General features: G+C 37.0%; 1 protein-coding gene across 1 annotated transcript; it reads left to right on the plus strand.

Moving 5' to 3' along the window:
- Nucleotides 1-6,784: 6,784 nt before the first annotated feature.
- LOC136247880 (zinc finger BED domain-containing protein 4-like) lies at nt 6,785-8,005 on the plus strand. The gene has a single exon (XM_066039699.1). The coding sequence runs from the start codon at nt 6,785-6,787 to the stop codon at nt 8,003-8,005; it is 1,221 nt and encodes a 406-aa protein (XP_065895771.1).
- Nucleotides 8,006-18,944: the final 10,939 nt, after the last annotated feature.

The raw sequence follows: 18,944 nt of genomic DNA on the forward strand, positions 1-18,944 counted from the left end.
TGAGCAATAACTTGCTTGCCATCACCAGCAACTGACGTGTATGCAGAGTCATACAAAAAAAATGCTTTTGTTCTTAATTTCTAGTACAGCCCAGTGTTTAACAGTAGAACTAACTGATATGTTAATAGCTTGCAAGTTGTTTTCTTTTTTTATTTGAAAGAGGTGACTTATTCTGCTGCAAAAGAGTGCTCTGCAATCCACCAATGGAACTGAATTGCATCTTAAGAAGGTTTTGAAATGCATTAATATGTAAATCAGACAATTCTTTTCCACTGGTAAGCCGCTGTAGATCTCTTTTGTTTAGGGAAATTCCACCACATTTTACCCAGTGGTCTTTTGCTGTAGCTAAATCGACTTCACTTTCATCAGGTATTAATACTGGACTGGCTATGGTAGCACTGTTTTTTGATATTTCTCTGGTAATCTGATGACTGTTGGATTTTTTGTAATCTTCTACCAACACTTGTACAGACTCCATGCATTGCTCTTTGATGGAAAACTTCTTAGCTGTCAATGATAACTGCCTTGCTGGCAATAAATCATTATTGCTACTGTCATTTTTTATGATAATGCAATCTTCTCGGAGAGTGCAAATATAACTTTCAAGTGACTTGCATTTAGGCCTGCGCCTAATATGCCGGCATAATTATGAGAATAATAGGTAAGCAATTTCATGAGAATAATTCCGGAATAATAGGATGGTTACAGGCATAATTTTAGAATTATCGGACGTCCACGGGAATAATCAGTGGAATTAAGGTGGTGATAAAGCAATGACGGCACAAGAAGCCATAGCAAATACATATCATTCGGCACAAAACCATAATAAACTTACCAAGAGTAAAAACAGCCATGAATAACAGGTGAGTTGTTAGCAAAAACAATAAACAGCTGCTGTTACACAGTTCAGGTGGAATGTAACTCACCTTTACAACAAATTGACAAATTTGACAATGTGAAAACAAACACCACTAAGAATTATTATTTGTTTCGACTCACCTTACAGCCTGTTACAAACATTATCTTTTATCTGTAGACATGAGTTGAACAGCTATGAAACCTCATATGAATGGTAAGCAATAGTGTCTGAATAAATCATATATCCATTGTATGGCATCTTCGCTTGGTGCGAACGGAGGAACAAGGCTCTCATCTGCTTGTAAATGCCATATATTTCGACCCGTAAATCGCTTCCACTTATTGATACGTAGAATGATTGTTGTAATAGTATGCTTTCATCATGTGAAGTAATATTGGAGCTTAAACTTGAGGTTATTGAGAAATAAGACGTCTTCTGTGGTCCACTAAGTACCACCAATTTCTTAGTTTGAGAGCAGTTCTACACTTTATACTCTCTACGAATGATAGATTCCTGTATGTATAGTTTATTTGTATGCAAAATTAAGTACTGACTTTCAATATGTCTTAAATTGAGACCACATTGAGACACAGCAGATTGTTGTCAAGAATGCGCGTTATTGCTTTAGTGCCACCTTAAGGGACATGCCTAGAAGAAAGTACTAAACTACTAAGAATGATAGATAGCTGGCAGTATTATACGAGTGCTGGCTGAAAGGAGCTGAAAAACCTCTAAAAGATCGATATACCCTAATAGAACGTTCAAATACTCTAATAAAGCAGTCAGATCGTTTCATGTTAACAACCTGCAGACAGCATCAGGGATTTAACTGCATGATTATCTGCAATTCTGAAACTTGTACATCTTATACCAGTGTATGTTCTTTAAGTCTTTCAACAAACATATTGATATCATTATCCACTAAACTTAGCATGTAGTTATAGCTACAGCTTTAATACACTGATACTTGAAAACTCTTTTGTTATACTCCTGATAGCTATTTTACGTCTGTTGTAATAACCATTATGTGTAAAGTGGAATGCTTCATTTATGGCTAGCCATTAATTAATTAATTCTGGTAAAACTACTGCTTATATCAGCATCTTGAGAACTAAGTGACTATAGCTACAGAAACGAAGTGAGCATTATTATGGAACAATAGGCTAGATAAAAGAATAAAAAAAGAATATAATAGGAGAAATTTTTGGGAAATTCTGGAAAGAAATAATAGGTAAAAGTTTGAGTATATTAGGCTCAGGCCTACTTGTATTCCAGTTCTCTGTTTTGTGTGAGCTGAAACATGTCAGTATTATCCTTCACATGCTTGTACCATGTACACAACACTCTGACATGTTTTGTGCAAACTTTAACACTCAGCTCTTTATAAGGTTTGCTGTACTTCTTAGTGTCAGTGTTGTACTTGGCAAACTGAAATATGCATCCCAATTCCCAGTCAGGGGTGTATTTATAAATACATAAATCTCCAACTGTCAGTGTAGATGCTGTTACAGGGTTTGCACAAGAAATTGACGTCAGAGGATGCGATATGCTTGCAAAGGGTTGTTTGTCTCTGTCACGAAATAAGCGATCAGACGAGACTCGTTCACTTTCTTGCTATAGCCATATTGCTGTTGTCATTTGGATTGAAAATGTTCTGTCATTCAGTGAAACTTCCACAAATGTAGAAAAAAAATTTCTACATGTTTCCTGTCAGTACTTGTAAAGGCATAACAAGGCATTGCTGAATTCAGCTTTACTTGAGTAAGAGATTTCTTAAACTTTCCAAGCTTTTCAGAAGTCTTTGTACCAGCAATACCTTGATGGCTGATTGATTGTAGATCCTTTTCTACCTCCACAGGATCATCTTCACATACCTCCTGTACTATCGCTGATACCACCTCATCTTCCTTAGCCACAGATTCAGTATCTTCTTCTTGATCATTATCATCATCACTATTGTCATCCGCATCTGACTCAGCATCACAATCACCTACATTACTCCACTTCACATTGTCCCACTTTGAATGTTTCTTCAGTAATTAATCCATTTCAAGATTTACCAAAGTTTCCTTTGCTCTGCCCAATGCATTCTCAACTGCTTTGCTAATTTCTTGATTGGTAATACTTGCAACTGATGGAGCAACATATGATTTTGTGCCAGATCTCTCAATGTACTTCTCTGCACGAGGAAACCTAATTCCGGATTTCTCTGCGTCCACTTGTAGCATTGCTAGGATGTTAAGGCGGTGCAATCGGCGAAGTAACCCTAAAATACTGAAATTTAGTACAGAAGAAAATACAGTGCTCATGCTGCGGGCACTCCTAAACGTCTTCTCACAGGAAAGTGATCCTAGTAACCAAGGAAAGAAAACAATGTCATTCTTATTCACATTGTCACGAGTATTCATTAGGAATGTTAACAAAGCATGAGCATTGAGTTCAATGCACAGATATGTATTGTTGGTGAGAAAATTCTGCTTCAAAGTATGTTTCTCATTTAGCAGTATCCACTCCCTCCAATACCTGACAAAAAAAAATAAGCATACCATGCCTTTTCTACCCTTTCCAGGGGACTAAGGCTCATATCAAGGTAGCTATCAACTGTGGATGCCATTATTTTTACATAAAGAAAGATACCCTTAGCCTCAGGAATGGTGCTTAACAAGTGGACTGAAGCCATAATATGCAAAACAGAATCAAACTTTTGTTTGTCTTTATGATTAATATCACACTCCCTGAGATGTGCTGATCTTTACCATATGCCATTTGAACCATTTGAAGGTGGTTTCCATTAACAAAGAAATTTGGGCCAACTGGTAAAAGAATTGAAGGTTTCAATAGCCTAGATTTCAACTTTACGCCAACATGTACAACATCCTGTACATAAGATACTGTTAATCTTGGGTGCACACAAAACCATTCCTTCCAAGTAGCTGGTATTCTTGGGACCAAAGAAGATAAAGGAATGCTTTGTAAAAGTGGCTCTTTGGATGCACTCATCAAAGACACAGATTGTTTCATAGCATCCATTATACGTGAGTCACCATCACCACCAAAACTTAATACAAGCAAACCTCTTTTGGTGCATTCCTCATATATGTGCTTCCACCGCAACATCACATGTTGAGCAGTGAACTTATTATCACTGCCTATGCAGGATAAGCAAAATGGTGGAGCTGTCAGGCACAGTGACTGTGCCATATAAACATAGCTTTTGCAGCAGACCTTAACATATCTTCCATAGCATTAAAAGAAACAGCCAAAAAAGAATCTACAAGAGGAAGACCGTTATCATTCAATGGAAGAACAAACACATTTATCAGTTTCAGAGTCATAATCTACTTGAGATATTACGTGAGTGGCATCTTCTCCAACAGATAGAGCTGTAGATGCCTTAAACTCCTTGATGTGAAAAGCAAACTCATCAAACTTGAAATAACCTTCAGGAAATGTTTTGTAATCAGAGCAAATAATTCTCTGAACAGTTCGAAGTGATGGTAATGCCTCAGGTAAGTTTTTCTGGATTAAATCATATGTCAGTGGCTCAGCATAAATTAATAGAGCTGTTGAGATTTTTTTTAGAATTTCTAAATGCTGCCGATGGTTTGGAGCTTGATCTAAATTCCTTTCTGCATTCAAACTAAGCTGTCTTAGAATAGGTGTAAATGATGCATCATGACTAATGATTGTCTCTGACTGCTCTTTTCTATACTGTTGTAGCAAATCAGACAACTTCAAGTTGGCTTTTAACAATTGTTCAATATCATTTAGTATTTGAAATTAATCCGTTATGCGTGATTGGCATGGGTTGCTGGCTGCTTTAAGAAGCTGTCTTTGATTGCACTCACTTCATGAAGGCCGTTTTGAAATTTTATCATTTAAGCATAACACTACCTTCTTCACTAATACACTGTTTAATGGACGTGATTGTGAAGAACTACATTCATTTGAAGAATCTAACTGAATGGGCTTCAATGTGAGCTTTGCTTGTCCGGAGTCTGCTTTAAGCCTTTTAAGATAGCAAGGTGTAACATGTTTTGTCCAGTTTGATATTCTATGCTGAACTCCCTTTTTTGGGTTAATTTAGGTTGTAATTTTATGGAAGTGTTACAAAGTTTGCATTGTACATACACCATTACAGTAGTACCGTTTTAATACTGTAATGATCTTCATTGAGACTTCTGAGCAATTCACTCTGGTGACCTTCTATCCAGTTCTGTATTGAGCTCTGCACCTGCCTATGTTCCTTACTTTCAGGCTGAAAAGATAAGCCAGGAGGTGTTTCATTTAAGGTCACATCAATACTCATCTTACATTTTTTATGATTGCAATCTGATTGAGGATTCTTGGTGACATTTGACCTTTTTCTATTTTGCTGTTCATTATCAGGTATAGAAGCTAGCTGTGATGGCTTCACTGCACAGTTGAAAACAGGTGAATTCTTTTTGTTGTAATTCTGTTTTACTTCTTTTACAAAATTGCAAATCCTTACTTTATGACCTGGAGGAAATTCAAACGGTCCCTCAAAGCCAACAGAGAATTCACTATACACGGATGGATCATGCGAATAATGTTTCTCTATGTAGGCTTCCATTATTTTCATAGCATTTTCTGGTCCATCACTAGTCATGTCCATAGAAGCAATAACCTCTTCAGAGTCAAACCCTGATGCACGAAAACACTTTGTTATATACCCAGGCAATTGTTGTTGGATCAACAATAGTAACTCTGGGCTTTCATCACAATTTATCTTGTTATCTGTACCACTATAATCAGAAATATAAAAACATTTCATATATAAAAGTTCATTATCTTACTACTGATCACTGGAGGTAGACATTCTCAGATGGAGTTTCCCAGAGTTGGCAGAGATAAATCACCGATTGTATGATCTACATGTAAGACATATTGCATGTGTGTTAAGTATACACTATACATAAGTTAAAACAGTTCTATTTCAAAACTGTGAAGCATCAGTTCAAAAGCAACTAGCAAAAAAGTTGTAAAAATGTCTCTGTGATGAAAGCTCAGTGGGTACAAACTCCTACATTTTATACTGGCCATGGATAAAGTTCACTTGATCACTGAATTTACATAAATGAAATATTGATCAGGCAATAATAGTGCTGGATGATATTGCATTTTTAATCTATATATTCGTTGCTAAATTTTCTCAAATTTGGTACTTGATATTTTTTTTGTATAATGTACCATATTTACTCGATTTGTGCTCCAGGAATACTATTATTTTTTTGCCCAAATATAAGGATAAAACCCTTGGAATAGTGCCGCACTGCGGTATTATTTGAGGGTGCGCTACTAATACTTTAAACATGCCACTGCTATTGCTATTCTACACTATAGTTCTATAAAACATACACAACAAGTTGCTACTTACTCCTTCTATACAGGACCTTTCTTTCTGTCAAGTCCTTGTAGCACAACCATGTCACACCTCTTGCTACATGGCCAGTTTACTAACTAATATCCGGAATTTCGATTACGCGATTACCACACTGCATTCATGGTTGGCCAATTTTATTTTCAGTGTCCTTGTACGTTTCTCTTTAGACTACTTGATAAATCAACTTCACCAAAGTCTTCATAATTTCTGGTTGGATCGCCAGTAGTCTGCAATAGTGATGTGCGGTATACCAAAAATATATTGATAATTCGGTAATTGTGGATATACCGTGGTTGGCTCGATATCGGTATTGAAATATACTTATTTAAATAAATATCACTGCATCAATATAATCGTCAAATCCGATAAATACCGATAGTACCGCTGACTCTCGATATTCTGATGATCCTTCGATTCAGTACGGTAGTTAGTATATTACTGCAGTTACTGCCATTGCGCTAGCGTATCCTCACGGGTTGCACTGAATTATTGGATTGCACCATGACACGTGCCGCTTGAAAATGGCATCTAATACAGAATCGGATCTCGAATACGAGGTTGAAGATGTGACGGAAGAGGTTGGGTGGGATGGTATAATTGTAGAATCGGTGAATGCAAAAGGGAAAAGTAAGGAGAGTGCAGTATGGCTTTACTTTGAAAAGACGGAGGAACGTCTGGAAAGGACTGGATCTCACCGCGTGGCCAATTGTAAGGAGTGCGGAAAAGGTATTAAAGTTGTGAACGGAAATACTTCAAACTTAATGAGCCACCTGAAGACAAAACATTCTAAAATATATGAGGAAGTGAGACGGAAAACCGATGAAAAGTACAAAAGTAAACAATCAAGCAGTCAGTCTAGTGTGCTGAAGAGACACGTGCAGCAATCCTTACCTGGTATGGCTGCAAAAAAAACCAAGCTGGATAGCAATAGTGCCTTACACAAGAAAATCACAAGAGGAATTGCTGGTATGATGATCCATGATTTTCAGCCATATTCATTTGTTGAAGATAGAGGATTTTCAGAGCTGATGCAACAATTAGAACCTCACTATCAGATTCCCCACAGGACAACATTTTCAAGATCTATTGTTCCTTCTATGTACAAGGAGGCAAGGAAAGAAGTTGAATCAAAGCCCAGTGATGTACTGAAAAGCAAGAACAAGATGGCTCTAACAACTGACATGTGGACGTCAGAGGCTAACAATGCCTATCTTGGACTAACCTGTCATTTTTTGACAGCAGATTTTGAACTTGTGTCACTGTGCCTAGCAGTTGAACCCTTCACAGGGAGGCATACTGGTGTGAATATAGCTTCCTGTTTAAAACAGACTCTTCGTGATTTCACTATCGACCAAGCTGCAGTGTCTGCTGTAATAACAGATAATGCTTCTAACATGGACCTGGCATCACGCCTTGGTGAGTGGAATAGTAGGCATTGCTTCGGTCATACTCTACAGTTGACCATCGATGATGGTATTAAGATGTCCCCAGGAATACGAGAGATGATTAAATCAACCAAGGCTATTGTAGCCTTTTACAATCGCTCAACTAAAGGTACAGAAAGACTGACAGAGCTCCAAGAACAACTGAGCCTGCCAAAACACAAATTACTTTCAGACTGCCCAACAAGATGGAACAACACCTATTACATGCTTACCCGACTTTTGGAACAAAAACCAGCAATCACTGTAATGTGTACTTCGTCTGCAGGACCAAGGGTGAGTCTTTTTGCTGCTGAATAGTGCATGATGAGTGAACTTATTCAAATCCTGCAACCACTGGAGGAAGCCACACGGGAGCTTAGTGCTGAGCAGAGAGTGTGTTGCAGTAACGTAATCCCTTTGCTGAATGCCTTATTGTTTGAGCTCCGCAAGAATGTAGTTGATGATGTTGAGACACAAGTCCCCGATGATGATGAAACCCATGTCCCAGAAAGCCAAGGAAGTAGTGTTCCTACCTCTGAGGAAAGCCAGCAAGTGGTTGTAGGTTTAATTGCATCAATTGAATGGAGATGGTTAAATTATGAAGAAGACAGAATTTACAGTATATGTACCTTATTAGACCCCAGGTATAAGGAAGTCTGTTTTACTAATGCTGCTTTAGTCAGAGCCAAAAGATTACTTCTTTCCATTATGCGTGCACTTACACAAGGAGATTCAGTTACAAGCAGTGCAAGTGTTGTCAATGATGATCAAGAAGATGTACCCATCAAGAAGAAGACATGTTTATGGGACAGTTTTGATGAACTCAAAAAGAAGAAATCTACTGATTTATCAACTAATCAAGACAAAGACGAAAAAGAATTCATTATACTGCAGTGTTGAATGCATCGACAGAAAGGAGGATCCTTTAGCATTGTGGAAAGGAAACAAAAGCCATTTCCCTACCTTGGCAAGGATTGCAAGGGAGTACCTGGCAATACCAGCCATGTCAACTCCATCTGAAAGACTTTTTTCTGCTGCCGGGTACATTAGTTCCCAACGAAGATCTCACTTAAGTGGAGAAAACCTTAACCAGCTTGTGTTTCTAAACAAGAACTTGTAGTTATTGATTGAAATTTTCAGCTGACAATGCCATGATTAATTGATTATATTATTACATGATTACAATTAATTTTAATAGCAATTCATACATTAAATATAATTATTAGAATATAATAATACCGATGTTGATACCGATACCGAAGATTAACAGCAATTATCGTACCGGAAAAATACCGACTGCCAAAATCCAATACCGCACATCACTAATCTGCAACTCCCATAAATTAGTGCACTACAGTGAGACTGCCCTCTTAGATCTGTTACCACCCTCAATTCGAGTTAAATCTTTCTCACATCATATAATTCCATGGATGTGACACTCTTTCTACTGTTTAAACTTTCTCACTGAATGGGATCCAGGAAATATTTGAATGACAGATATCACGTACAAGCATACGGGTAACAGAAATAAAATTACAGGCGCTTTTGTGTTTAATACAGTAGGCTACAGTGAATGGCTTGACAGTTGCGGTGGACTGGTGATTCCATAGCCCAGAGAGTGGCAGAGTGCTTTTGCATAATGGTTGTAAGGCTTCTCATATGGAGGTATGTATTTCTGTGTGTGTAAGTATATAGCTCTGGCTAATTGGCTACTTTGCCAAAAAAGTGTGGGGGGCTAAAACATGCTTTTGAAAATAGTGTGAGGCCATCCCCCCCGGTTTCAATGCCCTTGGCTAGCTATAAAGCTAGCTAAATACTCAACGCTAATCACAAAGATTCAGTAGACCAATCTATCATAACTAACTACATAATTATTGGTGAAAACATGACATATTAAATGCTAGCGAGTATTGATAAATCAGAAACTTTCAGAAGGTTTTAAACAGCAAGTTTCATTAAAATAATTGAAAGCCTTGGAAAATTAAAACCTGTCAGCATCATATCTCAGTCCAGACCCCCACATCTCAGTCTTAATACCGCTGGAAACTCCCTTCTAAAAATCCTAGATCCATCCCTGACATACATACATATATAAGGCCCATTAAGGGTAACTAACCCAATGAGTATTTACAAAACTGCTCAATAAATAGTATATGATTTTATTGTAGCCTATAGAAGTTTTATAGAATTTGGCTGCTTCATGAAATAGTTCACTGGATTTGCCAAAAGTGATCTTGTAGGCGTAATGTATTTAGCAGACTGGACTCATGCACTGAGCTGGAAACAGCTTTTAAACAATACTCCAGGCCTTATCCATCTCTTGCAACACTGGAGACACCACTATCGAGCTATAACTGCTGGTACTGCTCTTCCTTACAAGTCAACAAACTATCGCATGCACTAATTAATTAGAATACCCTTACGATACACGGGTACTAGCGGTGATAAAGCGTGATAGAGGCTATTGTTGTAGTTTAGATGTTTTCCTTTTGTTGCTCCAGTACTTAGCACTAGTGTTAGGTCTGTAGTGATGAGCCAGTTTATGTGCATAGCCCCATCCCCCGCTAGGTGGTGCCACCTATAGCTACCCTGCTAAGAATTATTATTGGCTGATCTCTACAACCCTAGCACTAGTGGAAAAGCAATAAAGGAAAACATCTGTACAACAGCAATAGCCTCTATCACGCTTTATCATTGCTAGTACTCGTGTATCGTAAGTGTATTCTAATTAATTAGTGTGCGTACTAGTTAGTTGATTTGTAAGGAAGAGCAGTATCAGCAGTTGTAGCTCAAAAGTAGTGTCTCCAGTGTTGCAAGAGATGGATAATGCCTGGATTATCGTTTAAAAGCTGTTTCCAGCTCAGTGCATGAGTCCAGTCTGTGAGTCCGGTCTACGAAATTCATTAGGGCCGATCTGGCATACACTTCTGATTTACCAAATTTCATGATTCTTAGCTTCATATTGGAAATGGGTAACCCAATAGTTTTTATTACAGGGTTGAAAGTGGGTCAGTAGTTCTGACTTACCAACTGATTATCTAGCTTACTAAATTTGTTATACTATTCTTTTCAACTATCCCTTATCAGCATTTATAGAACTTTGCATTGGCGAGATCAAAGGAAAAGTGTACTTTACATTTCATAAAGTATGATTTAGGACAAGCAGTGCTTTATTGCCCACAAAGAATGTTTTATTGCACCGCAAAGAGTGCTTAATTGCAATAAAGCACTCTTTATGAGCAATAAAGCACTGTTTCCCACATACTCAAGTGCAGGCTAATATCCCGTGGTGGTCACACCAATATGATTAATCACCCAAGCCGGTGAAGGCTGATAATCCTTGCCACACTGAGTGGTCAATCACCCCAGTCAATATGAGTTCTACTACTGGATTGCTTTTATACACATACCTAAATGCTTCGATGATGGTTGGGAGAAGGTAACATTGCTGTTACATTTGTTAATGTAAACGGACAAGTCCTGGAGATATCATGGAAATACTTCACCATGTGTCACAATAGAATCGATTGTAGGTTGTGACCCAAACCTGCCAAAATACACGATGAACGTCTATCATGCCAAACTATGGTGAACTACGCACGAGTTACTTTGCTAAACTAGTTTGTGTGCACTCAGGCTGCTAATAGATTGTGCAACTCGTGTTAATTACAAGTCATAGTGTATAGTGAAGCTACATGACTAGAAAGTTCCATAAATTATTGAAACCATTGCCTTGCTCGTGCTATATAAAAAAATAAACCATTTGGCGCTTGGCCTTAAGGTTACGGGATACTGTAAACCCCACATGTACACTTTCAATCATTTTTCATGATTAGGGGTTTGATTTTTCTTAATGCATTGTTATCAAATATTTATGCATTCTTAACTTCTCATTAATCGACATGGAATTCAAATGCTGTTATGGAAACGTGAGTTGTCCCCATGCCAATTAGTGAAAACTATGAACCTAAAATCAGACCAATGAAGAACCATGAGAACTTACTAACAATTCTAAGATTTGAAGAACATCGCTTGTGAGGGACTGACAAGAGGATTTGTGAATAATGTGTATAGTTGCTGAAATATGACTACAATATGGCCTAAAGCAAGACACTGTGGTCACAAAATTAATTTTTAAATTGATATTACAAGCACTAGAAACATTATTTCTAACAAATGGCTCCGTCAGGACCTAGACAAGAAGCCAAACTAGTAGTCTGTTTATACAAAATGTTAACAACTAGTTTGACAGTCCTGATTTTTGGTTCAGGAAAATATCGCCATTAGTCAGCAAAACTACGCATGGGCTTACAGGTGCGCCAGTTGCTAAGTGTGTTGTATCTATGTTATCTTGTACTGTTACGTGTGTTTTCTTGTACTTTGTACCTGTCCAGTCAGCATGCTATGATTCTCCCAACAATTTACCAGCTGATACACAACACAACAACACCAAACCCGCCTTAATTACGTAATAAAATTTTGTTTGACAGTCGCTCAGTATCCCGTAACCTTAATGCTAATAAAGCACTCGGCTTCACCATGTGCTTTATTAGCATCTCGGCCGCACACCTTGTACTTTATTTTTCATATAGTACTCATGGCAATGTTCTAACATATACTTATGAGCACCACATTATTTTATTCTGTGGTTATAAAAGGAATAAACAAGCGGCTGGAGAGTAATTAACACTACATAACAACTTGTGTTCAGGTATCACAACCAGGTGGGTTGTAACAGTGATGTTATTTTATAAAATGAAGTGCTTCCGGGATGATCATGTCTCCTACTATAATGTAGAGTATTGTCTTTGTTGCAATGTTAGAGAGTCCAGGTACTTTTCTAAGGTAGCTCATCTGGCTTATAATTGTAATACAAGGACAAATTTACAAAATCACCATTTTAATGACACACATGCTCCTTAACAATAACATGATTTTAATTTTGTTGATGAATATTGAACGGCTTCACATACAAATCTTTGTGACCCAATGCACTTTAATACTACCTGTTGTTTTAATACTACCACACTGACTGGACATAATGGCTTCCCTGTGCATCCCATATTTAGAGTACCACCTGACATGTGATAATATTTGTATGCAGGTATTGATGTCATCAGCTAACTAAACTAGGTAAACAAGTTTGTCTGTGGTAACTTCTACCTAAGGCTTGCTGAGCTACCATGAGTATTCAGTATTTTATTGAGGTACTTTAACAACAGCTATTACTTTAATACAATGATATTTAGTAATACTGTTATATTTTTGTACAGAAAGTATACCATTAAATTTGGTATCTTTATTTCATTCAGCTCTAATAAATAATCTATTTAGTGATAAACTTTGCCCTAGAAAAATAAATACTGCAACTATATTATTAGATTATATTGATCTTTCATTTTAAATAGCTAACTGGTTCCGGAACACTTCTGGAACTGTTTGCTTTATGACACTTCACAGCCTCAATTTTACTTCATGGCAGCTTGGCAGTGTCTGTGTTGGTTAGCCATAACCAACCCCATAAATGTCTTCAGAGTGGCCCCAAACCCACAAGACTGTATGGATTTTTAATTGTTAATTTCACTGAATTTTCTAATATTTAACTGATTGATTCCTCCAGCCAAGCGTAACTTAAGACTAAGGGCTTGATTTATTCACTTTTTGACATTGCTTCACCCCCAAGACATCCCTTATACACAACAGCAGGACTCACCTTTGTCCTCCTTTGTGTTTCTCCACTACCACCTATGTAGGTGCACAGTAGTGCATTAATTTCTGTAGTGTGAATGATTGTAGAAACACTTCTTGTACCATTCCTTGTTTGTAGTACTGTATAACAGGTGGAAAATTGCTGAAACTGAGAGCAATTGCCACTTCATGTTACTGTAATTAATAATCAGGGCCGACAGGGTGTGTGTTCAGTCATAATTTCTGCAGTGGTGACTGGATTGATTACAGAGGTGCTTCTCATACTGTATAACTGCTGGAACATACATAGCTAAAAATGAAATGGAATGGCCATGTTGTGTTTCAATAATATTGATAGTCAGGGCATGTGTTCAGTCACACAATTAACTTTTATGATGGGTCTGGTACCATGTATTCCTTCCTTTGTAATGGTTCACCAGTAATGACTTAACTATGTATGTATGTTATTACAAAATAGTAAGCATGAAAGTGTTAGGAAAATTAATAGAAAATTTTCATTTGTGTACATAGGGATCATAGAAATAGAAAACAATGACACAGTGGAAAGCATCTACATCTACAGCTATGCAAGTGGACCTTTAATCTCTACTTCAGTTGTGACTATACTATTGCCAGGCTATCGTGAACCACGATATGGGTTCATAATAGGGATCGCCAATGTTTTTTGCAAAACTCTAATAGGACGCATGCCTAAAAACCACTTTGGAAAGCATCCTTCAACTCAAAACCGCCCACTGGTGGTTATTTGCAATTAGTATTGGTCCACTAGTAAGTATCAAGTAAAAAGGAAACAGTATATGTATTTGGGACACTATTAAAATTTGCCGTTTTGTTCATCTTCATACTTATTTTGTTTCACTCATGTACAGCAAAAGTTATCCACTTTTTCAAGCTAAAAACTATATAGCCATGCTTACTGAGTCCTTCTTCATGTCCATGACCTATTAATAAGCTCGTATTCCAAGGATCGCGAACCACCCTAGACCTTGAAAATTTTCCAAATTCCCTTCACCATTACACTATTGGCAGCAGTTCCATATACTAAAGAAGCCATATAACAATAAAGTTACAGGATTCCATTGTCAGTGTGAGCTCGTTTGGACTTTGTTAACGTTAGTCAAGTACTCAAGGCTGTAGCAACACTTCTTACACTTAGCAGATCGCCCATAGCATCTCTGCACAGTAAGTATACTACTTCCTGTAAGCGCATGATCGCGATTTTTTATGAGCGACCATACAAGCACTCTCTCACGAAGATGATGTAACGAAGTGATAGTGCTGTTACCAGAGATTATTCATTGTTATGAATATGCTATAAACCATTTCCTTTCTGCGCAAAACCTAAAGTTGGGTGGAGTCAGTTAGTTCTTGTTAATTAAAATTTGTGAGTGTCATAATTGTCTGACCACATTGCCAGTGTAAACAACATGGCTTCATGTTGTTGAAAACCTGTGATTGACATTGTAGCTTCACAGAAGTGACTTTGCTGTTGTGTGTATCCAAGATTAGCTACTCTGCAGTCTACAAACTAGCTGTATATGATGTGGTGTGTGTATTAATTTGTTTGTGGATGCAACATATTGTTTGTGGGAAACCATAAGCATTCATACATGTTTACAGCATAGATTTCATCATGGTATATACCCATGTGATGGATACAATACTAACATGAACAACAAACTCTACTCTTTTCTGACATATCATTTATAGTACTGTAGTACTGGATGTAGTAAAACCACAGATACACAGGCCTCAGCATCATAATTATTTCTGACTTTCTTTTGCGAAGCTGTAAAACCAACATACACCACCTGTAGATCCTGTTCTCCACCTGATGAATAAAACATGTTTTAGTTGAGATGTTGAACTTCAGTTTAGTGCAAATCTGAGTGAAATCCCCTGAACTATGTGCATATTATTTACGTGGTTACAAAACACTGTAATTTTAACACTAAAATTGATTCTCCTCCTGCAGCTAATTGTGAAACTCCCCAAAAATTCTTGTAGTGGCTTGTAATAGTATTATCTTAAAAAATATGGAAATAGATTATTTAGATATGACTAGTATGGCTTCAAAGGAGGAGAATACTGTATTTCACTTCAGAGAGTTCAATGGTTCATTTGATCAAGTACTTCATACTTACATACTTTTGTTGCGAATATGCTTAGGTAGCAGATGGCAAAGTTTAAGAAGTGTAGAACCAAAACTGTGAGACTCGATCCAAAATTTGTAGAATTCCCATTCTTCAGGTCTAAAATACTAAACTGAGTCTTAAAGTCAGTACGTCTAATTGGAGATGGTGATTTTTAAGTACCACAAACACATATGATACACAAAGGGAATGAAAAGCAAGCACAGACCATGAAAACCAAGATTTTGCTTGTGAAGCCATAGGAATTAGTAGCGTGCCCCTTAATACACGAGCTCAGATGCCATTGCACATGTAGCATACCACGATTTTTATTGTGACCATGTGTTTTGATGATTGGAAGGGTTCGCAGATGTTATAATCACAGATATTACTGCTGGAAGGAAAATTTGCTTCTTCACAGAAATTGCGACTCACACATTATACCCGCTATATGGTATAAGAAAAATTAGAAGATGAAACGCACAGTAGGGATATTCACTTCTTATTGTTTTATAGCAATTGGACATTACATAATACTCCAATCCAGCTTGTTTCAGTACTTTTAATTGTGGTACTAGCTACATTGTCTCTACTCTAGTTTAAAATTCCTAATTTCTCTGTGTCCTTTTTGCAAATTATGCCAGCATAACCTAGTATAATCCAACATAATAATCAAGAATAACACTAAGGTAGTCATTAACCTCCTCACCGCCAAATCCGTAGAGACTCCAATCTACCACTTCTAAACTGCTGTAACTTACACACCATAACATATAATCCTATAAACTATATACCAATGAACTCGCTATAGAACAAGGAATTCAATTATCGAGTTGTTGTTTACACAAGAGCAACCACAAAGCCTTTAAAGCGAAAATTGATCTAAGTTAAACCAAACGTAAATTTTCACAACTTTACAGGCTAGCACTGTTTATAATAGTACAAGAAACATCACTAACCTGTTAACAGTTGAAGCAATTATCTCTAAGTTTGGTTTTCCAGCATTTGAGCAAGTACGCTTGTGCATACAGGCATGAGATCACTGTTTCAAGGCATATAAAAGTAGAAACACACTACCCTAACCTATGTAATCCCTCTCCTTACTGTTTCTCTTTACTAGTAGTGCTATTATCACTTCGAAGAATCATCTACAATGCTTGTTGTCGACATTCTGAAAGTACGCAATTGCATCATCTAACCGTGCAGTAGTGCACGAGAGACTTGTTCCCGTTTACTTGAGGGCATGCCTGTTACAGGATAAGCGCAGGGGCTACTAGAACGCTTCACTGAAGTTACAGAGCATTTAGAATGTGATGGTATGGGCATTTATATATCGAAACCCGGTGAGTGGGTTAATAATAACCCAGTACTATTAGTGGCTCTTTATACTTCCTTATACAACAGAACAACTTTAGTGACATAGTGATCTGATCCTATTTTAAGATCTGTGTTTGTTATCAACACAAGATTACATGTTTACTGTGAGGAGAAGAAAAGTGGTGTCCTAACCCACTATTAGCTAAACACATATTACACTGTAATTGTGTGTGTTCACATAATGTGGTCATACAATATACCAGTGAAGATGTGTGTAACATCATGTTGGTATTGTTGTTCTCGACTTTTTGTAGTTAATTATTCAACTTCCTTTATATCCACACATTTTATTAAAATTTTCTAATACATAGTTGTGTGTATGTACACGGGAAGTGTATGTATGTAGTAATTGAAATGTTGTACTATGACAAACACTTGACTGTATAAAGATAAAAGGAATAATGGAACAGTGTATTGGATAATACCTACAATGATCACCTCTTTATAAACACCACATTATTTAACAAAGACCTCGAGACCATTCAAATTTAATGTCTGAATTGCTGCGATCTTGTTGTTTAGAGTGTGTCCCCACAGGATGGTGGTCTTATTAATCAATCAGTAGCCCGGTGAGCCACATACCTAGAAATCACTGATGTATGACACAGTGAATAATGAATGCTCCATACAAAACACCACTTGGCTGTACAAAAAGGCATGTCCACGAGAGTACAGTAAAAGTAATTGATTACTAAAGGAGGTGATATCTTGTGCAGACAAGAAAGAATGTTACATAATACTATAATTTTTTTTTGCAAAAAATGCCATTGGTGCTTTTTATCACTGACTCATGCAGTCTTGCTGGATTCCTAATTAATTCCTTTTAATGGCTAGTAATTTGGCCACCTTATAAGAAAAAGACAGCCAAATTACTAACTAGCCAATTAGAGTTAAAAACTAATTTAGGAATACAGCAAGACTGCATGAGTCAATGGTAAAGGATCATTACTAAGTTGTACAGATAAATATTCATTTCTTGGCTGTACCAGACATCATCTCCTTTACTCACCAATTACTTTTACTTTCATGGACACACATTTGTGTACAGCCAAGCTGTTGTTGTATGAGGGTATTATTCACTGTATCATATATCAGTGATTACTGTGACATTTCTAGCCATGTGATACACCGGGGAACTAGTTGATCAATAAGACCATCCTATGGTGATACACTCTAAGCAAGCAATTAGATGGCAGAAAAGTAGATATTAAATTAAACATTCTTTATATAGGTGATCCTTTTAGTAGGTGGTCTTTGTGAAGAGGTGACCACTAGATGAAGTTATCTAATTCACTATTTTATTCCACTGAATCAAGGCGCCCACCAGTAATTCCGTTTCCAAAAGTCTTGTTTACACTATGGTATATAGTAGTCCCTCCAAGCTTGTTTTATTTTCTACTGTACCATCATTAGTAAATGTAACTACAACAACACAGGAGGTGAGAAACATAACACCATCTCAATTGGCTTTGATCTGAAATATGTCAGACCAACTGGAATATGGACAGTACAGTTGTAATTTGATTAGTAAAGGACTGTTTCCTGGATGTTATTGTTGTAGTTGTTAATGTGACATTGTAATGTTCCTATGACAAGTAACTATTCAATGGACTACTGATATGTTGTACGTATGAATGTGTACATATATTACTCTACCACTTCTCACTTTTCAATCTTGTACATGGACATGTGTATGATATGTGTGGTACAGGTATTAAATGTTGTTATCATTTGATGTGTTTTACTTTTCATGTATACTACCATCACATCTGATGGATACACAGAGAGTAAGTTACAATGTATTATAATGCTATATTATCACACTTTATTGTATAATGACATGCATCATTAATCATTCACATTGTTTACATGTTGTATAGTGAATACAATTGTACTACGCAGCATATTGGCTAACCGTGAGTAATTACACTACTCAACTTGGAAGGTGTGATTACAGTGAAAACAGGGACGTAGGGACATAGCCAGAGTTTTTGTGATGCCACAAGATCTAAAAAATGAAATGGTAACTACCTGCTGAC

Source organism: Dysidea avara, chromosome 2 (genome assembly GCF_963678975.1).
Source record: "Dysidea avara chromosome 2, odDysAvar1.4, whole genome shotgun sequence".
NCBI lineage: Eukaryota > Metazoa > Porifera > Demospongiae > Dictyoceratida > Dysideidae > Dysidea > Dysidea avara.

Excerpts from the sequence above, each read along its gene's own strand:
- LOC136247880 (XM_066039699.1), top strand. The coding sequence starts at position 6,785 with ATGGCATCTAATACAGAATCGGATCTCGAATACGAGGTTGAAGATGTG.